Below are 27189 nucleotides of genomic sequence, written 5' to 3'. Positions count from 1 at the left end.
TCCCTCTGCTATGCGCAAAGGGTCCTGGGATTGCCACGGGGCAATCAACGCAAAAAAACGAAAGGTCCAGTGTACGTTTAAAAGAAATTTGACCGGACATTGAATAATTGCATTTTAAACTGTTTCTTTGTGATGTAGGAGGTATATGTCATGAAAGTCACCTGGTTCTCAACTTTAATCAGTTTGGAAATCCCGCGTGAAAAGTCTAACAAGGTGGTCTTATAGTCATGCACCCACCTGATGCAATGAGTAATTTGGGCTCCTGATAATTCGCAAAAAGTCAAATCCCTGAAAAAATTGACAGGGGAACAATATCTTTGGACGACCAATGTATTACGTAACTGACACATTCGCAGAGCGTCGTTTTGTTTATGTTTTCAAATTTATTTATTTGTGTTTTTTTTACACACATCGTAAATTTTTTTTTAAACCAGAGAATCAAGTATTATTTTGGTCTGGAAAAACCTGCAGTTGGCGTTCCGGTAGCTCTATTACACCAGTAGCCCTAAGGGGAAATTCGGGCCTAAATACAGCTATTAAGGGTTCTTTTCGGTACTGACCTCAGCTATTTTTGTGAGTATTTTCACGTGAAAATAGATTTCACAAATTACCTGAGGGCGTTGCATGATAACAAGCTGTGGTATGTGGCCATCGCTAAAATAGTGTGCATTATGCTACATTGCAAACATTAGTAAGCGTTGTGAATAGTACAGTGTACACCTTTTTGCGCGGGGGTGGGGTGAGGGGGTCCTAGCCCTACCCAGCCCAGGCAAAGCGTTCATTAGCGCTTCAACACAAATTTTTACACAAGGGAAAAAAAATGTTAAAGTTTGAGTACAATACTTTATAAGTAAAAGATACTGCACGAGCCAAAATTGTTCATTGATAACCCCACTCTCCCGTGCCATGTACCAATGTGCCTTGTGCAGAAACACAGTTGGTAAGGCCCTCCTCCGGTGAAGGTGGCGAAATTTGATCGATGTAATCGATAAAAAGATCTATATGTGACAATTATATTAGGAAAGGAAGTTTTTCTGGCGAATGACCTCGTATAAAGAAAATTTTGCATACTGCAACAGGTTGCTTGGAAAAAAATGAGAAATTCGATAGGTAACGGCTGCGTTGGCGTACGAAGAGGCTTGACCGAAATGTGATCGAATAAGTTCGTTGATTTAACCAACGTAAAGTGCCCTCTATGTGCCTGGAATATGAAACCTCCGGGTTAATTTTTTCCTCTCAATCTCAAGGATGAAGACAGAGATTTCTTGTCCATAATCAAATATCCATCAAGCGCCCGCAGACGGTTTTGTATCAATATTATGACAGGTCTCGATGCCGACATTTGCGGTACATGAGCTCTCAATACAAAAGCAATTAATCGGAGCGGCCGGCGTGAAAAAATTCTCGACAAAATGAATTTTAAAGAATGGTCGTGATGCATATCCAGCCTCGGGTTATAAAAAACGATTCGATACGTTAATTGTAATTGATATGTCATGCAAATTTCGCCAAAAGGTGAGACAAGCAAACCACTTAACGCTATCGGTGCCCCTCAAGTTAGCTTAGAATTGCCGATTTTTCAAGTTCAATCATCCCAAGTGATATTATTCGGCTACTGGCTGCGCAATCACTCGTGAATCATGCGAGGGCGATGTGATCCAAACAAAAGGAAATGGAAATTTCACTTCACATGCACAAACCTTGTCATTTCCTGTAGGGCCAACGAGCCGCTTAATGAGCAACTATGATTGGCTAATTTTCACTTCCGATCTCCGGAGAATAATTAAGAATGACAACCACGTGACACATGTCAATCTCCTGGCGTTGGAGGCCAAGCTTAACGAGCGATTGTATTTCCGAAAGGTGAAGGTCTTTATGCTAAGCAAGGAGATTTTTTCTCTCGGCAGTTTCATTGCACATTTAGTCTCGTTTGATGATCGACGAACGTCATGAATCCACCTTTTGATTGTAATAGACACGTACCTCCACTGAGATCTTTTTGGGTTTGGTTCTGTTTTGTCTTGTTAGGTAAGCATTTGTGCCTAAATTATAGCATTTTTGCAAGCTATCTTACTCGTATAAGGTATTTTTAGGTCAAACGTTGTGTTCTGTCCCCGTTATTGTGACATCTCTTTGGTCAAAACCGAGGTAAATTTAATAGGAAAGCACTTTGAAGTTTCTATTTGTGTGTATTTGAGATGGAAGCGAGTTCGATTATAGAATCTAGAGTTGTTGTCTGTGACCAATTCGTAATTGAAAGAAAAAGCAAATGTGCGCTCGCATAATCGGCGGCGTTTGCTTTGTTGTCTGTAATCTTCTCGCTTGTTCCCTTTACTGCTTGAAGAAGCTTATTAGAAGCGCTCGGAGGGATCCATGATTCTTTCAGCAGTATGGCTGTTGTCAATTGTAGATGATCGAACGCTTCGCGGTGGGGAATTAATTTACTCCCGATGGAGGAGATAGAGAAATGTTTTTCGCGTCTTTCTAACGCGTGCTTTTCACTCATTTTTCTTCAGGATCGCATCTCCCACTATCGCTGTCAGCAAATCTACAATGGCAAACTCAACCATTGTCACAAACTGTGGAGGAAGGCAACACTACTACATTTTCTTGTTCGGCGCAATACATCAAAAAGATACAGGAGTACGACTGGGAATTTAATAATCAATCCTTACCAGGAGACAGTCGTTTTGTTAAAAAGGACGATGGTAAAATGTTAGAAATATCTAACGTTAAGTTTGAGGATCGAGGGAACTATAGATGTGTGGCCAAAAGGAAAGGGAAAACTCTGGGCACGAGTCAGAACGCGGCCTTAAATGTAAAAGGTAAGGAAGTAGTACCAAGGTTTGCTTGCATGAAATTTAGGGCGTACGTCTTTCCGGTGGAGTTGGTTCCTCGGTATATCTCAAGATTTCTGGCGACTTGTTTTCTCTTTCTCGTGGGGGGGGCATTAAATAGATTATTGTACATTGGGTTGCACGCATGGTGAAACGGTAAATTGATCGATAAGGGCGATTTATTGTTGGTCAGTGTCTTGCAAAAGTATTATGGAGTGTTAATTTCCTTCAGTCGTATTCTTCCCATTGCGTCAGGAAAAAAATCAAATAATCTGTTTTTGTTTTTTTGCCAGGTAGAAATCAATGAGTCGCACTTAAATCTTCGATTTAGCTCAAGTCATTATGCGGTCGAATCTTGAATGCTATTGTTTCGATTTTACGTAGCTCAACATATATGGCGCTCGCGGTATGTTATAGAGTTTCCTAATGTTTGTGCGACACACTTGATTCAAGTTCAAGTTTGTTTAATCTAGTTCCCAATTCAGATCATTTGAGCTGTAGCTGTGGGTTTCTCGAACACAAGTGTTCGAATCTGATGGAAATTTCCACGCGGTCATAACATTTTGAATAAGCGACATATTTTGTGGTAATTTCAAACTTCCCATCTGGATCAATTTTCTGTTCAACCGCGCCGAGGAAATTTGTTTGGTATGAAGTTGTTTGTGAATGGATCCAACCTCGTGCAAATATACGATTACATGGTTACAATCAAATGCTCTCCTAATTCAGAGATGATGAAACGCCACATGTTGTGCTCAAAATAGATAAGATACAGACATTTAAGTGTTCTACTCAAATCACTAGTGCATTACAATGGTTTTGAATTGGTTCTTCGGTTAGAGACGTCAAGTTTACTGGCGGATGTGTTTATTTGAGTGTATTATCAAGACGAATATCATTTTTTGTCGCCCTTTCGAAGTCACAGACGCTGGATACAGCTTTTAATTATTGATTACGTGCTGACGATTTTTTTTTTGCAATACAGCTGTGAAAGAACTCTATTGTCAAACAGCTGTTATGTCGTGGGGTAAATTGCCAACATATAAATCATAATATGATTTTCGGAGATTACATAAAAAACTTCACAAATCTTGAGGAAGTCTTTTGCGATGTGATAAATCTCGATACCGCCGAAGAGAGAGAGAAGATTTATTTTATTATGAATTGAAGCAATTTTTTACCATGAATGCGAATGGAAATTTGCGTATTTTAAGATGAACTGACTAAATGTCGAGACAAATTATAGTTTAATAAATTCATCACTCGAACATGCAGACGTAATTAGTTCTATGTTGATTTAGTGTTCTGTTGTTGCAACAATGTAGTTAATTCATTTCTAACTTTTTGTAGAAGTTTTGAACTTACGAAACGACACAAGTGACAACAAATAAATATCCTCACAGATACTATGGATACTGCTCTGAGAAACTTGCATATTATTTCTCTTTTGCCTTGAGGGCATACAAGAAAACTATGGAACTTAAAAGAGCATGGTTTTTTTGGGACTGTGGTTGCTACAAAAATAAAACTGACCATATAAGTTCTTTTTACATGTAGTTTTGAAAGAGGCTAGAGGAATGTCTGTCCATTTTTCACAGAATTTACTTTTCCAAGGAGGAAAATGAATAATTTTCAGGCTATTTTTGAGTCTTTTGAACTTAAGCCTTGAGGCTAGTGGCAATCTAGTCAATGGGATGAAAGGTTTCAGTTCTTTTTTTATTATTATCTTTCTGGAAGGGAGTAGGCTTATAAATGTATCACTGAATTTCAAGTATCTCAAAATCTGTCACATTCTGTAATCTGGGTGGTTTAAGATTTGCCCCACCCAGGAAATATTAAATACTAAGCTATGAAACAATAATAACATGATCTCAGATATCGTGCATTTTCAAGTCTGCTTGATGAAATAAACCTAGCAGTCATCCTTTGAGAGATTTTAGAGATGGACGTAAATTCTTGGTGTCTTCTTCATAAAAAAAACATGCAATTCTGCTAGTATTGAAATATTAAAGGCAGACACCTCAATCAGTTCATGTTATACTTACATGGATGTTCTTAGAGAGAGAGAATAATTATGAGGCTATGAGGTAATGTTCTCATGAAGTAAAATAAAGTTTTGTCCATGTTTTATCGGAAAATTTTAAAGGCGTCCCTACAAATACCATCTAGCAGATGGGGACTTGATCATATATTAATTGATTCATGGACTAATTGGTCACAGACATTTTTGTAAGGACTCTGAAGTGTTGATTTTATCTAAAAGTGCAAGTATGTAATTTGACATTTTTTTTCATGAATTTTTGTCAGAGAACCTATATTAACTAGCACATCAGACAGCCATATTTTAATAATAGATACTGGGCATGCCGTTGGAGCTTAATTCCCTTTCAAAGGTTAATGGAAAAATGAGCTTAAACTTAGCCTCAGAAGCAGCTTAAACACAGATGCTGTCATTAAAACAAAAGAAGGATCCTATATGAAATTACTTTGTCCAGTTGAGATTGAAATGGCATTTTCAATAACCATATTAACTGTAACCCTTTTTTTTTGCCAAAAATAAACCCTCATTTTGAGTTCTTGCATATTGTTTGTTGCACTGAAAAAGTGATTTGCTTTGACATGTGCCACGTGAGAATGACTCCTATCTGTCATTACTGTTGCATGGCTTTTAAAGTGATGTCAATTAATCGCTTTAATCTTGTATCTGCATCCTTGAAGAAAATAACAAATGGTGCTTGATGCCAAATCTTTTCTTCTTTGCAGGAATTTGTTCTGCAATTCAATTAAGCATAAAGCCCACCGGCAAAATGTTCTTAACAAAGACTGATTTACAGCTAAGATGTAAGTGTTACATTTATCCTTTGGGAACATATGTTTGGACAAAAGATGGGAAAGAGGTTGTCACAGATGCACGAGTTACTATCAGTCGCAACAAACTGTATATTAACAATGCAACTGTAGGAGACAGTGGTGAATACTCTTGTTCAGCAACCACCCAGGATGGGTCAGATACCAGAGGTGCAACATCTCCATTGTCAGTTACTGTAGTTGGTGAGTATTTGGTATACAATCTCTGAGCTGATACTGTATTTATTTATTATATATTGTAAATTTAGACAAGCTGGCCCAGTTCAGCTTTAAAGCTGGTTGAAGTAGGGGTCTGTGTAAACAATAACAAGGCCAGACCATAATGCGTGGGACTGTGTTCCTTACTCTTTGCAAGAGGTGTATGAGTGTTTTTTATGTCTCCTGCTAACAAGTTCAAAGAAGATGCAGGAGACTAGCTTACGGTTTATCATCCTTATCCGAGAAAACTAGGGCATCTCACCATTTGCAGATGTCATAGCAAAGGGAGCACTGTCTCCTCAGTTGTTTGAAGACCCTACATGTTGGTCCAGTCTGAGGCTTGAACCCTTGACCCCATGACCCCTTGAACCCATGGCCCCTTGACCTCATAACCTCATGACCTCCTACACAGCAGTTTAGCACTCTACTCAATAAGCTAATCAAGGGCTGTTACATTTCTCTTCCTTGATAAGTTAACATATCAGACATAGTTCGATGCTACACTGGTTTGCAGATTTAGACCCTATGAATAGACCCATAGGGTCTATGAATTGTAACTTCTTCGGTTACATTCATTAAATCTGCAAACCAGTGTAGCATCAAACTATGTCTGATTGTCCACCTGGTTGCCGTGTGAACTTTAATATAAGTTAACATATGTTTCTAAGATGCAGATTATTTTATGTTTGGGGTTATTTTATTGCTCTTTTTGACAAATCACTTTAATTCTCATCATGCAGTTCTACATTAGGAGCTTAAATGCATACTTCTGAACAAATTTTTAGGGAAGCTGGGGGTTGTTTGCCGTGTACAGCTGCATTAGCAACATTTGCAAGGCTAACAATGGTATTTTATCTTGTTGGTAAATTTACTATCTGACATGAGTGTCTGGATGGTTGGTCTTGTAAGCTGTATATATAGATCTGGGTTGGCTTATTGCATCATTAGATATGCATCATATTGTGTTTCAGATATATGTTAGATGTTAAATACTTAATTCTCGAGGAACTTATCATATAATTTCTCTTATTCAATAGATGGACAACATCCTCAATTTCAAATTCCTCCTCCAAAGGAGAGAACAGTTTTACCGGGTAGTGAAGCAGTCCTCCCTTGTAAAGCTATTGGCAGCCCAACTCCTAAAATTAAGTGGTATGCAGGGAGTAATCGTAGCCCATTGCAAAGCTCTTCTAAGTACAGAATTCATGATAATGGGACACTGGTGATCACAAATGTTGACAAGCAAGATGAAGAAAAATACAAGTGTACGGCAACAAACTTGGTTGGGCAAATGACCACAGAAAGTGTTTTGAGACTTGCTTGTAAGTCAATGGCATATTATTTATATAAAAGCTTGTAAGTCAATGGCATATCTATTTATTGGCGTGGTTTATTCGTACTTAAAAAAGAGACTAGTGTAAAGAATGTTCGAGGTTACTCCCAAGAAATCTCTCTTTCTTAGATTTCTGCTTAAAAATTCTTTAAACTGCTCTAAATTGGCAAGGAGATGGTATAATTGTCATCACAGGGGAAGTGACCATCTTGATTTTTTGTGCGTTTATGTAATCAAATATGCTTGATTCCTGCTCTTTGGAGCTGTATGCATGAAAACCCAACCCAGGACAAAATAATTTTTTTAAAAAAAATCAACTTTTGATATCAGGTAGAATTGTTATTCCATCCCAGTGTTAGGTTATTTGTGTTTCCAAAAAATTGTTTTTACGAGATTCCTGATCACTTTTTGCTCCAAACATTCCTTCATGATCCTTAGGGGTTTAGGTACTTTTTCTTTAGCTTCTAATAACATACATGAAAAAATTACTCAGTTCTGATTGGTTAAGATAAATGCAGTTTTCAGGCAATTCAGTGCAGAAGAGAGTTAATTCAGTGCAAAGAAAGTAACAAATCAGACATTCTGGTTGGTCAATAATCAAAGAAACTCATGGATAACCAATCAAATGTGAGCCTTGGATGTCACAACAAAATTTAAAAATTTGTGAGCGAAACAATGGCCGGTGTTTTAGGTAGGTTTTCTTTCGCCACTGCAACTGAAAACGGCTCAAACAATGAAAATACTGTAAAAAAAACACTGCTTTTTAGTTGTTGGTTTGGAAAAAGTGGTGTTTAGAGAAGGGAATTGCTAAGGGAATTGCTAAGGAAATTGAAAATTACAAACCGACCCAGCTTAACACTTTGCTCAAGCGATCCAATGCCAAATTAAAAACAAGCATGGTTAAACCTCAGAAACAACAATTCCATTTCATCCAAAGTGATTCAGACATAGACTGAACAATTCCTTGAACTGTTTAGCCAGACTTTGAATTTTTTTGTGGCCTAAAGATGTGAACATATCATTGCATATTATTGTTTTGATCATGTTTGGTGTTTTTGACCAAATGCATGGTTTGAATAAATTATTTTTGCACTTAATGCATGTGCTTTGGTTATGCTTAATTATGATAAGCCATCTTGTATTTTTTCATGTTTATTATTAACACATAATCACATGATTTTTCTTGTGAAATTTGGAATAAATAAGCACTTAGTAATTTTTTCAAAGACCACAAATTGCACTTGCCCTATGGGCTCTTACAATTTTGCTAGTCTTTAAAAAAATTAACTTGTGCTTATTTATTCCAAATTGCACTCAAAATCATGTGATTACCCATACAAACCAGTTTATTTTTTATTAATGTTTTTGTTGTAGTAAAAGAAAGAAATTTTTTTTTTCTCTGTAGACTTGAATGATGTTACCCTGGACAGTACCAAAGTATATGTCTTATTCAATGACCTACTAGAAATAACGTGTGACCCACCTGAAGCAAGGCCAGCCGCATCAGTAACATGGCGCAAGGCAGCTGGAGAGGACCTGCCTAAAAGATTTGATATAAAAGGTTGTTGTACTCTTCGGAACAATAGAACAAAGCTTAATGATGCTGGAAATTACACTTGCACAGCAAAAAATATGGCTGGAAACAAATCAGAGACTGTTGAAATTACAGTTGTTGGTGAGTATTTATTGGCACTGGCTGTGATGTGGTACATGTTCACAATGTGTGGTTATCCTCTATGTACAATTGTTTGTTTGAAGTGAAACCTTGATTATGGATTGTTTGTTGGTAGACTTTTTTCTTAGTTCTTCCTTGTTACTAGATAAAACCCTGATGGTAGAAATGGGACAGAAGCTATGGTACCATGAGGCAAAGGGTTGCAGAATTAGAGATTTATAACTGATCCTCTGTTGCTCTTTAACCCTTAAGGGGTGGGCGCTTATGTCGAGCTGGGCACTTATTAACTTAGGGTAATTAAATAAATATGGTAATTCCTGGGTAGTTCCTTGGCATTTTGTCATATTAAAAGGTGGAAGGTGTAGTTTGTAATTGAAACCTGATAAGTTATATTATTTTGTATTTAGAGCAACCAAAGATTGCTTCGAAACCCAAAAACCTATCTATTAAGGAAGATGAAAAGGCTATTCTTGACTGCAATGCTAAAACCAGACCAACCCCCAGAATATCCTGGTACAAAGATGACAAATCTCTCAAGGTTGACAAGAAGCGGATATTTAAATATGTAAATGGAACACTAGTCATAAACAAAGTTATCCCAGAAGATTCAGGAAAATACCAATGTTCAGCGGATGTAGCATCTTGGTCAGACAGTGCGGAGGCTACTGTTGATGTATATGGTAAGTAAGGTCATGTTTTGACTGATGATTAGATGGTCATTTACATATCATTCACATATACATGTAACTTATCAGCCACTAGATGAACGAACAACAAGACAAAATGGATAGAAACAGGGTAGATGCTAATTTGGTCAATTTTCCTTCTTTTCAGCAAAAGTAAAGCTGCGAGGTATCCATAACAACCAAGTGAATGCCGACCTACACAAAACTCAAAAGATCCGATGTGACTTTGATGGACACCAACCCATTACAGTTACCTGGAGGAAAGAAGGAGGTGTAAATATTGATCCAAAAAGAGTGAGACAAGAAGATAGCATGTTGATTTTTGATGAAATTGAGAAAGCAGATGAGGGCCATTACTGGTGTAAGGGTGAAAATTCCTTCAGCAGTGCAGAGAGCTATGTTAACATTTCTGTTTATGGTAAGATCATAATCAAATTATTATGGGCAAGTGGAATTAAAATTTTAACAATTTTACTGAAGTGATAGTGCATTCACTGCTATACACATCCTCATTATTTTTGTCACGGCTGAAATATAATGATTTTCCAACAGTGTATCCCACGTTTGTCCTGCGGCCGAAGAACACGACGGCTTATGTAGACGATCATTTGTGGCTCCATTGTAACGCATCAGGTGATCCTAAACCCAAGATCAGTTGGAGCAAAGAAGCACAAGGAGGGGACAAGCTGGATAGAGAGCGTTTCATTCTGTTCCCTAATGGAACTCTTCACATCAAGAAGGTGCAATTCGCTGATGAGGGCAGGTACTATTGCATCGCCGCAAACCATGCTGAAATGAAACAGAGCAAATTCAGTCTTAAAGTACAAGGTAAGTTCACTTCTGTTGTATGTCATAGCGTTTTATTTTCTTTTGCTAACCTGACACCTCAAGCTTTGTCCTCTTTCCTCTGTTTTTGTTTTTTTTTGGAGGGGAGGAGGGGGTTGGGATTGTTAAGGTGGCTGGTGATGTTAATCTTTGCTCAGCTTGGTCGTTTTTAAAACTTTGGTTTTTGTTTTATTACATTCAGTTGAAAGCTGTTCTAATAAAAGTCACTAATCCGTGATTTTTTTTATCATTACATTGGACAGCTCATCCTGTCGCCGAAGTTAGCAAATCGACAGCCTCAATGGCTCGCACAATAGGAATTGCAGTCGGGTGTGCTGCAGCTTACATTGTTCTGGTGGTGGGTTTGATGATCTACTGTAAAGGGCGGCGGGCCAGGCAGAACAGGAAAGAAGAGGTCTTACCTCCAGAATGTGAAAACTGTAAGTGTCGTAGGTTCTTGAATCGACAACAGAAGCATTCTTGCTTCATCTATTTGACGAAGCTTTTATGATAACAAAATGAGCCTGCTAAAGACATCCAGTTTGTTGCTAGGGTGATAAAATTAACCGGTTTTAGCCAGAGCACGTTGATCAGAAAGACCATTCACGTTGGTGCCTGACTTTCTGTGATGCAGTAACATAGAATGAAAACACTGTTTTGTGCAGTTAACTTAGTGTTCTTGAATAATTTTGAAGTCGCTTTATGTTTGCTTTCAATTGAACTTTTATGACCTGTTTTCTTTGTTACTTTTGGTCTCACAAGCCACCTAATCCATTGCTGCCAGAGTTTATGCGGGTATCTTTGACATGAAGCGACTCCAGTATAGTTTCTCCTTCAGACGGGTTGTAAATATCCTGGTTAAGACTCGAACTTAGATCTCTCGCTTAGGATTCTAGCGCGGTATTCATAAGGCCCCACACTCGCACAACTTTGACCTCTTTTGAATTATCAACAGTGAACGTCAATGGTGACGTCGAACATAAAGACGGAGAGGGTAACGACATGACAATGAACCCCATTTACAGATCACACCCTGGCTACGACAAAATGGAGTTTCCTCGACACGATCTGGAGGCCATCAGGAGCCTGGGTAACGGTGCTTATGGAAGAGCATTCTTGGCGCGAGCTAGCGGAATCCGCGACGGTGAGAAGGAAACCATGGTGGTGGTGAAGGCATTGGTGAGTAATGATGACCAAGTGCGCGAGGATTTTAACAAGGAAATGGAAGCGCTCTGTGGTCTGCAGCACGATAATGTAGTCACTCTGCTCGGTGTGTGTAAGGACGAAGAACCATTTTACATGATCTTCGAATCGTTAGAAAAGGTACGTCTTAACTTAAGGTTTTTAGAGTTTTTGATGTGAGTATACAGTCAAATCACCACAATTATTAAACCCTGTAACTCTCAGGATCTGATTGTATATTCTCCATTTAGATGCCGCATATTTCGCCTTGTAAATTAGTTTTCTGAATTTGGTATTTGATTAAGATGACAACGTCTAATTAATAAGTTTAAGTATTCTCATTTCCTGTTTGCTGGATATCGTATGGATATTCTTGGGAGAAGTTACATGTTTATCACAACCCGGAGTTAAAGAGTCAATACTACAGATGTATAGGTGATTTCTCATAACAGTATGAATACATTTTCGAGCAAACAAAAAATGGAAATGAAAGAAAAAATTCTTTATTTAAATGATTATCTTGAACTAAAATTACTACTAGCGTGCGGGAAGTTGTGGTTGAACGGACGGTTAAACAAACTCTCTAAGAGTTAAGCTATTACAGTAGTTCCCTAGAGATCAGAGCACTGTTTGTCCAAAATACAAGTCAAAGTCTTAAATAGAAGTGGTCTTATACGAAGCGAGAGGAGGCGGGAAGGAATGGGAATTCAAGGAAGTTGGATTGTTGATGAAGGAAGAGATACGTGCTTATTGGCTTATTCAGTTGACAAAAAAAAAAAGAGTGTCAATGATTTTTAATCAGATTGCCAACGGGAAGGGCAAGATTGCTTTTGCTGTTGCGCTGTATCTATAAGCCGTGTTTTTGATGTCGCAATCAGTTTGGAGATGATAGGAATCTCGGATTAACTGTTAAACAAAGAGGTGGTTAAGATTAGAAAGGTATAATTTCAACTTAACCGCAAGAGATAAATGGATCAAAGGCGGTGAACGGTGATAGATAACATGAGACTAAATTTCTAATGGTTAACCAAAAAACCCTGGCCGTAATATTCTCACCAATTTTTGGCCAATGTAAAATATTAGAAATGATCGTGAAATACGATCATACGATCATGAAATGATCGTGAAATACGATCATACGATTCAAATCTAAGAAAGTTGTTAATTTTTCTACCTCAATGTTAATCCTATAATATTTTGCAAGTGGCGCTGCGTCGTTGGGTTATGGAAAGACAGTTTGGTTTTATCAACTGATTTGATAAGCGTAAATTGGCCATCAGAAAGAGTTTCTTTTATCCCTTAGTCGTAGCGAATGACAAAGTCTCAACACTTGAAACGTCAGTTGTAGGCGGAATTGACATGCGCTCTCTTTGTTATCGCTGATAGAACGCTAAATACTTTGTTTCTTAACAAAGGAAAAGAAAAGCCGAACAGAAATGTTACTCCTAACTGTTTAAGCTGGGGGTAAATCGATTCCCCTGCTTTTTATGCTAAAAAAAGAAACTCGAATCCGATGAACTAAGATCACTATCTTAAATAACTTGCCATGCCATTTAAGTCTAACCGCAGTGACTGCGGTTAGACTTTAATTTCCGGGCATGATAGAGGCTTAGAAATTAGCATTAAGGATTTGTTAGCAACGACCGACTGTAATGGATGACGCCGCTGATTTCATATTTGAAAATCCATCGAAGAAAATTTACATCAGGTCACAAAAGCAGGTTAATTTTTTTTACGATTGCATTGTTTACTTGTCACCTCATTTTAAATTTGTGGATTAATGGATTTTTTCGGCCAAGTTTCCATGTGGTCTAATCTGGACACCCTACTTCAAATAATGGAATTGTGTTTGAGTAGAGTTCCAAAGTGAGTCCTTTCCGAAGAAGGGTAACACAAATCTTGTCGAGTTATCATAAACTTGCAGCTTAGTGACAACTCTTTCCTGCCGGTGGTGATTTTCTCGCAAATTAACAGGATAGTGCAGACCTAGAAGGGGGCAATTATCATAAAACATATATTTAGGTAGGGGTTTAACTTGGGTGTGCCGTGAACTAATCGGCTTTCTGGTGTTAAATCGCCCTCATGTTGGATGTCTGCGATCTGTCAGAAGGCCTCCTAAGTTTGTTTGAGTCGAAGGTCACGAAAAAAAACGAAGGAAAAGAAATCATTTTTTTCCAAGTATTGTAATTGACTAACGAGATAAAAAGTGTGCGTTGGTGTTTCTGAGCAAATTAGACACGGATTAACTGGAAAGACAATTGGATGCTTCTTTCATGTCGCAATAAATTGTCGCACTGTTAAATAGTTTATTTGCAAGAAACTTTAAAAGCGTTTGTTTACTCCACTTTTTGCTTTGATAGTTCCTAAACCTTTTAAACGATTCCTTTTAAACAAAATTTGTTATTGGGATAACATTGTAAATGTTAAAGAGCGAAAGAGAGGTCTTAATTGATTTATTTGTATTTAAGTTTGAAAATAACTTGCGCGGGATTTAAAACCGTTCCTCAATCTCTAATCCTTATCTTTCTCCTTTGGCGCTTTTACTTCATTGAATGACCGAGACAAAATTCCTCCTTACATTAAAATATTGAGCTGACAGGTGGTGTGAATGAAGAAAAATGTTAATTTGGGGATTGTTAGTTGATACAATACCAAATTCTCAGAAGTAACTTCATAGGAATTTTTTTAACAGACTTTAAAGAGAACTACTAATGAGACCTTTGAAGTGAATTGGTGAATGATGGGACTATAACCTACTGATTGACATTTGAGGCTTGGTTTTTGTCGCAACAAGCTAAATTGTGGTTTGTTTTTGTAACTTGTGTTGTGATTAGTTGGCGTGCGGAACCCACGTAAACTCTTTACGTTTTTCAAACGAGCAGGAGCACGTGCTTGACCTGCCATTCTTGCTTGCCTCGTGCCTCCGTGCGCTCGCCTGTTCTGTAGGCTTGTTATATTATGCGTTAATTGTTTAATGATTCGCCGAATATCCAATCATATTATTAGAGAATGGTGGGGAAATTATAGTTTATGGAATTTTTCTCCCTCTTCTTTTTTTAGGGCGACTTAAAGCAGTACCTTCTGTCTTGCTATGATAACGGCCGAAGTTCGTTGAATTCAAATCAGAAACTCGCCATTTGTGGACAACTGGCGACGGGAATGAACTATCTAAGCTCGCAACACTTCGTCCACAAGGATCTTGCTGCAAGGAATTGTATGGTTGGTCGAGATATGCAGATCAAGATAGGCTTTTTGAGTTTCAGTTACGATCTCTACAACAAGGAGTATTACCGCTTCAACAACGTACAGATACCGTTAAGGTGGATGCCTCCAGAGGCCATTTTCGACGATGATTTCTCCGAGAAGAGCGACGTTTGGTCGTTTGGAGTGTTGGTTTGGGAGATTTACACTCTTGGTCAGCTGCCGTATCACGATCGGTCGAACGAGGAGGTCCTGAAATGTGTTAAGGATGATCTGCGTCTGCCAAAGCCTGATAACTGCCCGGATACGGTTCTCGAGGTTCTGGAGAAATGTTGGGAAGGGAATCCGCTGGCTCGCCCTTCCTTTGCGGAACTTATGGATGACGTAGCGGGGATTAGCGTGGATAGTCACGTTTGATTTCATGGCGTAACCAACCCGCTTGAATTCTGTAATGAAGTTAGACTCCCTGAACCGTGAACCACTTCCTTACTAGCCAGTGGTGTCATGATTTTTCAACCAAGGTGATTACAAAGTGCCGAATAGAACTAACTTATTTCTTGCTGACAGTGTAATTTCAAATTAGTGGCACTTGGAGAGATTTTGAACTGAAGGCTTATGAATGATGCTTTTTAGATTGCTGGACGTTGTTGTTGTTTTATTTTTTCACGATTACGGAATGCAATTATTTTTTTAGGCCAGAATCTCGTGAAGGGATTGTATTTTTGCGCACAAGTTTCTGCTAAAGATCAGGGAGTTTAATTTATTTCAATTGCTTTGAAATCCATACCGACGTGGTATCAGCTACGACTGATGGTGAATCTATTTTAACCGATCGATACAAAAGCCTTTACAAAGGAATCTGGACAGAAAAAGCAAAATTGAACTTGAAAGTACAAGAGATTTGTTGGCCATCCTTTTTCCTCGCTACTGATTGCCAAGTAGGCAGAACTTGAAAGAGTTTAGAAGGATTTCGTAATCTCCTTGGACTTGTGCGCGTGTGCAGGTAAATTACATAGACCAGTCCAGATCGAGATAACATAAATTCGGTGGAAAATCTCTGTAGCAGTGAACACCGCAAAATGTCTAGGTTTATGATTTAGAAACCGGATTACTGGAATATTTTTTGCTCTGAACTAGTTTAAGTTTGGTGTGGTGGGCATAAAATTAGTATTTTTTTTTTAATCACTATAGCTTACGTAGCCAACCAGAACGTGAAGATAAACTTGCCAAATAACCAAAACAACGCGCGCGTTATTTTTATCAGCCTTGAATGCTTCGATAAAGGTATTTTTCTGTTTTATTGTTACAGATATTATTGTATTTTTTTAAACTTGAATTTGTACAAGGGGACAAGATGAATTAGCTTAGATTTAATTTATTTTGATGGGATGTTATGTACTAATTACTGTTATTGTGCTAGTAAATAAATGTCAGATTCGTGTTGTCTTACGCCATAAACCTTGTGACTGAAGCAGAAACGAAGGTGATTTAAACGAAAAAAAGATTTAGGTAGACCCGGGTTTTTAAAGGTGAATTAGAGGTTATGTTTAGGTACACGGTTGCCCATAGTAAATTGTTTGCTTCCACTAAATAATCGCGCCATAAATGTAAAAACGTGTTAATGGGTTCGGTAGCTTTCTTGGAGAAATTTTCCAGTCATTAAAGTTAATAGCATTAGTCGAAAGGTAAAAAAAATGTTAGATTTAAAAGTAATTTTATAAACTTGAATTCCAGTTAAGCAGGGAAACCCTTATTTTATTATACATTTTGTTTTTCTTGGTCGTAAACCTTAGTGTTAGATTTGAAGATGTTTATGATAAATGCTAGTCTCTTGACAACTTCGTACCCAGCCCTTCCCCGCTCATCAACAGTCAAGTGTTAATGTTGTGCCAGGGGAGGAGTAGGTGTGCAATTGCCCAGATACTGACATTGATATGGTTTTTTACGACGTCAAGAATTACAAGGTTATTTTTTTAATTGTAACCATTGGAATTCTCTGTTTGAAGGAGTTCCTAGATCCAGGCTACTTTTGAAGGTGCTGCGGAAATTATTTATGTAAGCTGACTGCTTTTTGTGTGAATTGTAGAGCGTACTAGTCGCTTTTTTTTATCGACTGGTAGTAAAGGGGCTGCGTGCTTGCTTCTAAGGTGTATTGGTAGAGTAGATTATAGTTCACTTTGTCAAATTAAAGTAAGAATTTTTTTTGTGTGTTTTGCGATTATGGTTTAAGAATCAGAAACAATGTAACCTAGCAATTATATTTAGACCTAAACAGATTACTCTATGATACAGTAAGGAACTGATGTCGTGTTGAGAAATTTGTTATTCTCAATTGAGACTTTCACTTGAAAAATGTACATATTCTTAGTAATTTGTAGATTTTTTTCGGTTTAACAATCCGTGTGATCTTAGCTACCTGCAATTCAATTTAAAAAACAAATAAAATTGTAGATTTTATTTGACATAATCATTAGGTTGGTTACCATTGCTGTTTGTGACTCGTTGAAGTTTACGATCTCTGCTCGGTTCTCAGTCTGAGAAACCGTGACAGTGCGGAGTACTAGATGTGGGGTTAGGGAAAGAAGAACCAAAATTCGATGCTCGTCTGACCTGCACAAAATTGAGTTACAAGTTTTGGAACTGAGGTTAAAAAAAAAAAAAAAGCGCGTAGAAATTTTGACGGCGCGAATGTGACTGAATGAATGACTAAGACTTCTGTCAACTATTCAGAGAGCAACCGAGATCTGAGAAGGAAAATGAAACACTCTGTATTCGTTCCCGGTCCCGGCATTTTTACTTCTCTCGCTGTCGATCGATTTCACAGACCTGGCGTTGTGCGGAAGGAAGGACGGACGGACTAATGTTGATCGATCGGTTCACGAGTGAGTGGTTAGTCGGTCTGTTATTGGTTAGGTGTGTCACGTTAGGCTGTGAGCTGGCACTCGATGGGTATGCATCGCGAGAGTAAGCCTCTCGCGAAGGCCGCGAGGTACTGGTGAGAACCAAGAGTTGATATTCTCTTGTAAGGAACTATTCGCATGCTAGGGTGCGTTTTGTTGCTTTATTGATCGAGCTACAGAGATGATCAACACAGATTCACGGATCGACCCACTGCTCCACTGATCAAGGCTTTATTTCTTGCCTGTTGTATTATTGCGCTTGCCGAATAAACTGAATTTTTCAAAATCTAATGTGCGTGTTTACCTAATAAAGTTTTTAAACATCCACTGGTTCAACGACATTATTGTTCATCAAGAGAAAATTACAGAATTATTTTCACACCATTTCCTTTTTCTCGCTTTTTACTTAAAGTCAATTTCCGCAAAATTTAATGCAAATTCTGGTCGGTGGGTTTTCAGTACAAAACAATGCATCTAACCCTTCCACCCCTTGGACTGACCAGCATCTAATTTCTCCTTACAATATCATCCCTGAAACACACATTAAGGTCATGAGGGTAAAGGACATGATCACCTACAAAAGCAACTCTTGATTATTAAACAGATTCTTCTTGTCAGCATCTTAGGAAATGCATAGAGAAAAGTCTGGCGAAAATGCATACTGATGTATTTACATACAACAATTTTAGCTCTTCCATAATACAAGTGAAGCCACAACCTGCGCGCTTTCGGCTCCTTGCTAGAATGAGATCGTTATAAAAGATGCAACACTTACAATGCAAAAAACAAACAAACGAAAAAACAAAATGAAAGTGTTTGATGATGCGCATGTCATAGTTATAATGTATATATTATTGCCAGCGCGAAGATCATCACAAGAAAACGACCACCAAAATCCTTGTGCCCGGCTGTATAACGTTTGGGGTTTTCTGTAAAAGAAAATAAGAGATATGAAATAAAACTGTTTTGAGTTTGCTGAAGATTCTGTCAAAATGGTCACCATTCCACCCGAGTGAGCGCGGCCGAGTTTCATTTTGTGACCCACGTGACACAGCTCATTTAAGTTTCCAAACTCTTGTTTCAAATTTCTCATCTCATAAGTTGTAACTTGCGTACTCCGGCTACGCAGCGGATCTTAGGGAAGTGATGATTAGTGACTGAATGGAAAACAAGGCACTGGCTTTTTGCCGATTGTCTTATTGGAATGTTTACATTGCATGCGAAAATGAAAAAGAAATGCACCAAGGGAACTCGGCGGTCAGTTTGTTAAAAAAATTTGATCCTCTCGTTTCCTATGTCCGCAATATTATCATTGATTTTCAACTTAACACTTCTTTGCAATCACCCAACGGCTTCCTTTGGGATAATTTCTTATATGGCTATCAACACCCCACATAATTTGGATAACAATTTAATAATTATCTCATTGATCACAATTATTTTTAAATAAAAAAAAATGGCCTAAACGTAACCTTTACAGGGTCTTACCTCTCACAAAAAGATATCGCGTACCGTATTCCTGTTTTTTGTTGGCGCTCGTCATACAGAAATACTTCCCCTGATCACCAAGCTGAACGTTGGTTATGTGCAGCGAGCCGTTTGCAACAATATGGAACCTTTTCTTGTCGAGCATTTTGCTCCCTTGTCCTTTTTTAAACCACGCGATCGTGATGCGCGGAGGATCTGCTTGGGCTGCGCAATGCAACCAAGCTGAGTCACCCTCAGAAACTGTTACGTTGCTTGGCCTATACAGCTTAGAATCTGTGGAAAGAAATTGCTATATTTTTTTCTCTGTCCCAACCACTCTTGTGGCTTTGAACGCCAGGATGCTAAACACATGTCACCCTAGTTTACGATCAGGCTCGTCAGTGAGTTGTCTGTAACTCAATTGGGGAGACTCTACCTGGTAATAGGGAAGATGCCATGTTTTGTATCAGTTTCAGAGCCAATTTCAGTTTAGGGCTTTGAGCTACAGTCAGCATGTAGCTTACGAGGTGATACTTTTGTTTTAAGGGCATGGCGTCGATGAAAAAAGAAAAGCTAGCTTGTCATCGATCATCCTCTATCCTCAATTATACATTTTGGTCCGAAGATGTGTGCATATTTGAAAATGAGGGTTTAAATTGGGTATAGTGTTCATAAGAACCACGGGATTGTATCAACCAACGTATTCGTCCTTCACCTCCGAACTAATAACAGAAAGAGCGAAATAACCAGTTAAGAGGACATAATCGAACTGTTACAACGAGCGACTTGTGTGCGTGCTCTGAGATGTTTTAAGGTTAAAATTAATCGTGCCATCTACTTACTATACACGAGCAAATCAATGAAAGTTCTAAGCGATTTGAAACCATTTGATCCATTGCAGTAATACCGGCCAGCGTCCGAAAGCCTCACTTTATGTATATTCAGTGAAGAGCCATAGGACTCCATTCTTTTAGGCAGCTTCTTCATGTCTCTCCTGCTCCAGGTGATGTTCACCTTTGGCTCACTCTCGAATTCACACAGCAGTGTTATCGTCATTCCCACAAACGCTTTGGTATTATTCTTATGAGTGGCCTTTATTCTGATTGTGTCAGTTTCTGAATGAAGAAGAGGAAAGACTCCGAATTACAAGTCAACTCCTACGAAGAGCTAACGCTCGAAACGTCAGCTTTGAAACTCCTTACGATGGCCAATTTACGTTATCAACTCAGTTGGTAACACCAAATTATCCTGTTTATAATAATCAGGCTGGAGAGGATTATATTTTTACTTAGCTCAGTCTAGAAATAGAAAGATGTAAGAGTATAACATAACGAATTAAGACGACATTTGACGATGCAGAACTTAACGTAACGTTCCTTCAATGGTGGCAGGGGGGAGGTGCATTTTACTTAAAAAGATGGAGATATTTGGAATTTATCAGAAAATGTTTAGTATAAATAGAAGGCTTTTGGGGAATTTAGATTTTAAAAAAATGATCGTAAAATCGACAGCTTTATTTCGACTCGTTTCCTTACCACAGAACAAATTCATTTCCTGTCAAAATCATAATATATTTCGACCAACAAGCAATACAGTAACGAAACCGTGTTCCGCCATAAGAAACAAGTTGAATGAGTTGGGGCGAACTGATGCAAGTGGGGGCGAAATCGTTTTACATTAGGGGAGCGAAGTTGTAAAGGTGATTGGGGGCGAACTTAATTGCAATAGGGCGAAACCTCCAATTACCTCTGACTTAATGCGACGTAGTTTAAATGTAACATGATGTTTCGTATCATACCCTCCTTTTCATTAACGGTGTGCTGCACCTGACATACGTACCATAAACGGTCAGCCATACTCCGGTTTCTTTATCTTGAGAAGGATCATCACGGGCCGAGGTACAATAGTATCGTCCTTGATCACCCAATCGTACACCATCTACTTCCAGGTTACCATTTTTCTTTGAACTTACTCGGCCATCATTCCCTAAGTAAACTCTTTGTTTATCCGTCCAGAATGATTCTGTTTTGGGTGTACCTATGGCCTTGCAAGGCGCAACGAGATTGCCTCCATCAACGGCCTTGATATCTTCAGCCACTGAAATTTTCACTGCACGTAGAGAATAGTTCACATTGGTGTAAAAGTTAATAAAAGAAAAAAAAACGCACGCAAAGCACATGACGTGGTGGATAGAATGGAGCAACTCTGTTCTAACTCATCTAAATAGAAAGTTTTTTGGGTGTATGAGCCCTTTTAAAAAAGATTGAGGGGTATTTACTATTTCGAACAAGTGGCTGTGCGACCTCTCCCCTCTTCTGCTCCTGAAGTCAGAGAACTTAATTAGCGACCAGTCATTTTTCCTGCCAATGCGGTGGGAAAGATAAAAATATTACAGAGCTTTATGGGGGAGGGAGGAGAGAAATCAGGTAAATTCTATTGCTCAGTACAATATAAGGGCTAGTATAAAATTTCTGATTCTGCCTAGCTAAACTGACTTAGTAAATATAGTATTATTACAATATGAACTTATAAGAACCTATCACATCACTAAAGCCGCTTTTCTGCGTTTTCTACTCTCTCTCTCAACGGAGAAGAATGAAACACTCTACTCTCTCCCTCTGTCTCTCACCCTCTCTCTTTTTCCTCTTTTTCTCTTTCACCTCAGGGCCTCAATTGTTAATACAACAATTTCAGGGTACAATCACTTCTTACATGGAGCGAACTGAAGACTTGAAGGTCATACCTACCGGGAGTTGAGAGATCGACGTTTATATGGGCGTGCCCCATAACATTTCTAGCCATACACACGAATTCAAACGCCATTTCTGCAGTGTAATTCATCATTTCCAAGGACCCGTCGCCATAGACCCTGAAATCGCTGTCATTTTTCGCTGTCAAAACTCGTGGACCATACTTGTCGCCCATGTAGTACCATGTTATTTTTGGACGGGGGATTCCTGTTGCTCGGCAAGGAAACTTTAACTTCTGTCCTTTAGGTGCAAGCTGCATATATCCACCTTTATGAAAAATGATCTTTGGTGCAGTTCCCACTAAAAAGGAAGATAAACAAATCGAGATTTTCAGTTAGTATCACTGAAACTCTTAAAATTGGCGACCTCGTTTTTATCCTTGTGCTTATAAATCAGTCTTACCAAGTCTCGGCACCGAGTGAAACCTGCCATGGCAAATCTGTGCAATAATTTCAGTTAGACTTTTTAAGGTGTTACCGCTTCTTTTATAAATCATTTGCTATCTATATTGCGAATTTCTTTTCATCTGCTCGGAGCCTTCAGTTTTATCTCTTGAATGATCTTTAAATTGCTTGACGGTTTATTTGACGGTGACGGTAAAAAAAGTATCTTTTTTGACGCTTGACGATAAACTTTTAGGCCCTTAAAAGAAGCTCGTGTGAAAAACTTGATTCGGGGCTACAAGTGGCCCTCATTTTTTGCCGGAAACAACGAGGCCCTCAGCAAGTGAGCCGAGAAAGGTCTGCAGGGGGTCTGGCACTGCCTTATTATTGGTGCCAGATCCCTAGCAAACCTCTCCCTAACTGAGCAAAGAAACGCGCTTCCAGCACCGCTAATAATAAGTGTATGCCTTCTCTCAGGCTATGATAACTCAAGGAGTAGATACAAATTGAAAACTCTTGGCAGTTAAAGTATAACGGTAACAAAGATGCATTTCACTTCCACATTTAAGTCTTTTCGGCTCATACCCCAGAACTCGAGTATTCTTGACCAGGACGCATGGGACCCGTCCACTGTCACCTTACAAGTGTAATTGCCACTATCAGCATACGTTGCATTGTTGAGGATCAATCTTTTGCCGTCCAAAGTTATCATTTTCTTTTTTGGTTTGACTCTAACACCGTTCCTGAACCATCTTATCCTCTTTGTGGCAGAACTTTTACACTCACAATCCAACGTGAGGTTTATTCCTACGGGATACTTTTTTCCCCGATAGGGTTTGATGGTTATTGAGGCTTTATTGCACTTGCCTAGAGTTGAGAAGCAAAAAATAAAGAATATGAATAGTTTGGCATCATCTGACCATTACTTCGAAAGACACACACTGGCCTATGGTCGAGAGGTCTGGGTTCGAGAACTGGTCAGGTTACTTTGTTGTGTTCTTTGGCAAAACACTTTCCTCTCACAGTGCCTTTCCCCCCCAGGAGTATATATGGGTACTAACAAATCATCGGAGAAGCTTAATGAAATGCTGGGGGGTGACTTTGCGATGGACTGGCATCCTATCTAGGGGGGAGTGGTAATACTCCTAGCCGCTTCATGCTACATGGAAATCGGAATGAGCTCCGGCTGAGTGGGCCATTAAGCATGAATACAAACTCCACCTTTTAGGCCCACTCTTCACACGAGGTGTTGCGGAGAAGCTAGTGGAAAAAAGCTTGATGCGAAATATATATATATATATATATATATATATATATATATATGTATATATATATATTTATTACTATATAGATACTTTAAGTACGTTATAATAAGGTACAATTTTACTTGTAAATTGGTCTATTCTTATCTCAATGATTGTTGTGATTAGCTTTTTTCTTCATTAATTGTGAATTACTAGGAATAGCCTTATAGAGGAGTAAATAAACCAATGTACCGTACTATAATAAGATTTTCGTTATGTGTGTGTGTTTTCAAATAAGGCGATCACAGACGACTAGAAACCGCGTGAAAGTTATATCGGAATTAAATGAGCTTAAAGCTGCGTGAGAAACAAGATCATTTGTCTTACCTTCAACATTTAGAAGGACGTATCGATTTTGCTTTTGAATTTCTCGTCCCTTTCTTGTTTCAATACATTGATAGACTCCAGTATGATATAATTTTGTCTTCAGTATTTTCAACGTATTATTTTCTCTTATCATCCTTGGGTCGTTCATAAGCGCAATGTTTAACTCATTCTGATACCATTCGTAGGTTGCACCTCTGCTTGACCTATTAGTGCAGTTCAATGTCACACGGTCTCCAAGCTTTACTGAACGCGAGGGTTGATAAGGAAATAGTAGAATTTCTCGTGGCTGTGATTCTTTAAGAAAGAAAACTGAAAAGCAAATAGAGAAGAACTTGCAATGTTCCTTCATGCACGTGTCACGGTGTTAGAGAGGCAGTAAAGTAATCTCGTACCCAGATCCTACCGTGTAACTTATGCTGACAACCGCTTGTCCGTGAAAGGTCTCGGTATGAGACTAGGGGTAGAGAAGGGAGAGGCTGGGCTAGAGAAGGAGAGAGAGGGTGGAGAGGTGAAATTTGAGAGAGAGCAGAGTCTTGGCCAAAGTCGTCGTATCATACTTAAAGGAAAAGAAGTTTTTCTCTATTTCGGTGCATTGATGAGAAATTGGGACAAATCTTAGATAGCGTGACCTTCCAAATTAAGTACGGCTGCGAAGTACACTCACGAGAGGCCCGTTGACAAGAAAGGCTATATAAAAGTGTTCCTCGTTCTTTAAGGTCGGGAAAAGCCGAAAGGGTCATGTGTGACAAGAGATAGCGAAAGATGATTCAATTAAACTTGGATTGCTTCATATGAAATTTTTGGACGGCTGTCTTCTTGAAAAGTTTCATGCCAAAAGCTGTTCAAAAAGAGGCTTCTTCAGGATTATTTCGTTTTAAAATCTTACAAAGGATCTTCTCTGCTTCTAGAAGGTATTGTTACAAGTTATGAGGTCGTCAAGGTGTCATCATGCCACATTTCAAGAAGGGATTTGGACTAACACTCAGGAGTTATTCTAATTCTCTCTATTTTTGATAAAATGAAATATCTGCTGTTTTTTTCTCTTTTGTCTACCGAACGTGTATTCCATGAAACTGAATCTTCCTTGATCAAATTGTGAACAAGCGTTTGATCAGTCTTCGAGGCGACAGACGCAAGGTTTTCTTTTTCTACTGGGTGTTTAAAGAAATATAATTATAATTTGATTGGATTAAGGCCGTTTGAGTTATTAGATTTGGCATATGACCTGTAAAAACTATTTTGTTAACGTTAAGCTTTTAACTGCACTTGAAATAAGCCATGCGTTTCTGTTCCTTGTCTTGCATTTCAAGATGGAATGTTTTCTTTCACTTTTCTTTCCTTGTAGGCTCAAAGCTCTGACGAATGAAACTTCAGAAGCTTTTTTAGTTACTCGAACTGCTGGTAAGATAAAGATGCAAACTAATGACCACTGACGCCAATAAAAAAAAACAATATTTACAGAATTTTTTTCATCCAAAATTTTCTAACGCAATAGTCTCATTTTAATGAGCATAGGTTGATTGTGAGCCAGTGACTGAGGAACGATATGGTGGTTAGGGCATTTTAAGACCAAACCAGCTAGGAACATTCTTATCCAAAAGATTCCCTCACTTTTTAAAGGCAGCTTGAGCTACAGGTTTTTCGGAGTCCAATTAATGATGGCTCACTGATCAATTTCCCCATGGAAAAATTTGTATAGCTTTATGCGAATGCTCTCTTGTCTTGACCTTGCTTTTTCACTTGTCTTTCAAAGGAAATGTTTCTAAAATAAGTAGCGAATTTCCATTTCCAAATTTGGGTAAAGTTTTGCGATGCTTTAGAGCACGAGAAAGATGGTTAAGGTAGAAAACTTTTCTCAAACTGCTAGACGCGTGCAGTTATTATGAAATTTTTGCTCAATATTCCCTGTCGACAAACATGTACTTACCCAACAAAAAGAGCCAAGGGCAGAGACAGTGGTCCAATCTCTTCATCTGACATAGAAATAGACCCATGATTGTCCAAAACCCTGGGGTGCTGCAGAAAACGTATCGGAAACTCAATAAATGTTTCAGTGCTTACCGCAAAATCTTTTTGATCGAAATCTCCAGTGGTTGACGTCACCCGTTTTGAATAATAAAACTCCCCTTTCTAAGCAATCCACTGTATTGAAGAAATATTGCAAAGAAGCTTAGTTAGCTCAGTAAGGGCCTCATTGGGGATTTTAAGCGATGAAACAGAGTAAACATAAATATTCAGCCAACATAAACACGAAAGAGTTCGGAGACGTAATCTCGTTTGTATAAAACTTCCATAATGAATTGTACAATGTGTTTGAAGTAAGATTTGGGTTTTCCGTGAGGAGTAGAAGTCAAGCAAGACGACTGATTTTAAGCTGAAATGGTCCATCGACCCTCCGCAGAGAATTAGCCAAATGTTGAGTTCACAAGTCCTGCCTATTTATAAAAGAGCAATGCATGAGCATGATTCTCTTCTTAAAATATCCACTATGCAATTCGTGAAACTCGAAGTTTTTCAACATGAAATAATTAAGTAACTACGTACATGCACCTTGTTAGTTAGAACCCTATCGTTTATTGCACCGGTAAGCCCACTGAAAATTAAAACATTCTAAGTTTATTTTCTACCGACTCGTGATTTACAAACTTTCTTCGCGTTCTTCCAAGATCCCGAGAAGGTTATTACGCTCAGCCTGGTAACCTGATAAAAATGCGGTCCATTGCCCAATTAATATCCTTTTTGATCTGTCATACATTTAAAATACATTCCACTTTTCCCTTCATGTCTTTATCCCTTTTGTGTTTATGTCTGTGTGTGTGTTTTTTTCCCTCAGAAATGTTTTCGGCAATTTTTTTAGTGATCGAAACATCTCGACATATCGTGAAGTAATCTCTATTAGACTTCCTGACTTGTTACGCTTTATATGCCCGCAAACACACATCACAAACAGCATTACGGCACAGGAAATTTCATTTTCAATAATTTTTTAATATTTTTTAACACTATTAGAGAAGGGTGGCCTGAAAAGAACCGTGCCTAAGGCGATTTAATTGTTCATTGCTGGTGGTTTGAGCATTGATCTAATTTTATTCGTGGTATTTTCTCGATTAGCACGCAAATGATTTTCTTGTGTTTCGTCTTCCTTATTCATATCAGATCCGAAAATCTTCGATTTTGGCCTCTGAGGCTAAAAGCTGCATGTTAAATTCCTAATAACCCTGTCTATTTAACACCGAAAAAGTCAAGATATAAT

At 38.4% G+C, this 27189-nt stretch overlaps 2 protein-coding genes across 2 annotated transcripts; one reads left to right on the top strand and one right to left on the bottom strand.

Annotated features, from left to right (window-relative positions):
- The first annotated feature begins 1880 nt into the window (after positions 1 to 1880).
- LOC113665155 (inactive tyrosine-protein kinase 7) lies at positions 1881 to 17272 on the top strand. The gene is made up of 11 exons (XM_089211758.1): positions 1881 to 2028; positions 2517 to 2825; positions 5601 to 5888; positions 6941 to 7225; positions 8642 to 8911; positions 9319 to 9591; positions 9746 to 10015; positions 10150 to 10425; positions 10686 to 10862; positions 11378 to 11745; positions 14665 to 17272. The coding sequence occupies exons 1-11, from the start codon at positions 1950 to 1952 to the stop codon at positions 15220 to 15222; spliced, it is 3153 nt and encodes a 1050-aa protein (XP_089067884.1). The 5' UTR covers positions 1881 to 1949; the 3' UTR covers positions 15223 to 17272.
- A 580-nt stretch (positions 17273 to 17852) lies between these two features.
- Positions 17853 to 26062, bottom strand: LOC113665134 (contactin-3). Its single transcript, XM_027180786.2, has 8 exons — positions 25864 to 26062; positions 23937 to 24245; positions 22891 to 23172; positions 21920 to 22222; positions 21012 to 21281; positions 20015 to 20287; positions 19194 to 19466; positions 17853 to 18634 (listed from the first exon to the last, which is right to left on the bottom strand). Exons 1-8 carry the CDS (start codon positions 25928 to 25930, stop codon positions 18543 to 18545), a joined length of 1869 nt encoding a protein of 622 aa, XP_027036587.2. The 5' UTR covers positions 25931 to 26062; the 3' UTR covers positions 17853 to 18542.
- Positions 26063 to 27189: the final 1127 nt, after the last annotated feature.

This window comes from Pocillopora damicornis, chromosome 7, assembly GCF_964200805.1.
Source record: "Pocillopora damicornis chromosome 7, jaPocDami1.2, whole genome shotgun sequence".
Lineage (NCBI taxonomy): Eukaryota > Metazoa > Cnidaria > Anthozoa > Scleractinia > Pocilloporidae > Pocillopora > Pocillopora damicornis.
Note: the sequence above shows the minus strand (reverse complement) of the source record. Positions and strands in the feature narration are given on the sequence as shown.

What these genes read in the sequence shown, in the direction of transcription:
- LOC113665155 (XM_089211758.1), top strand. Translation starts at nt 1,950, where the DNA reads ATGAATCCACCTTTTGATTGTAATAGACACGTACCTCCACTGAGATCT. An exon ending in GTTCTGTTTTGTCTTGTTAG is followed by an intron (nt 2,029 to 2,516) that starts GTAAGCATTTGT and finishes ATTTTTCTTCAG; the next exon opens with GATCGCATCTCCCACTATCG. An exon ending in ATTCAGTCTTAAAGTACAAG is followed by an intron (nt 10,426 to 10,685) that starts GTAAGTTCACTT and finishes TACATTGGACAG; the next exon opens with CTCATCCTGTCGCCGAAGTT.
- LOC113665134 (XM_027180786.2), bottom strand. Translation starts at nt 25,930, where the DNA reads ATGGGTCTATTTCTATGTCAGATGAAGAGATTGGACCACTGTCTCTGC. An exon ending in CGTCCTTCTAAATGTTGAAG is followed by an intron (nt 23,173 to 23,936) that starts GTAAGACAAATG and finishes TCTCAACTCTAG; the next exon opens with GCAAGTGCAATAAAGCCTCA. An exon ending in AAGAATACTCGAGTTCTGGG is followed by an intron (nt 22,223 to 22,890) that starts GTATGAGCCGAA and finishes CTTCCTTTTTAG; the next exon opens with TGGGAACTGCACCAAAGATC.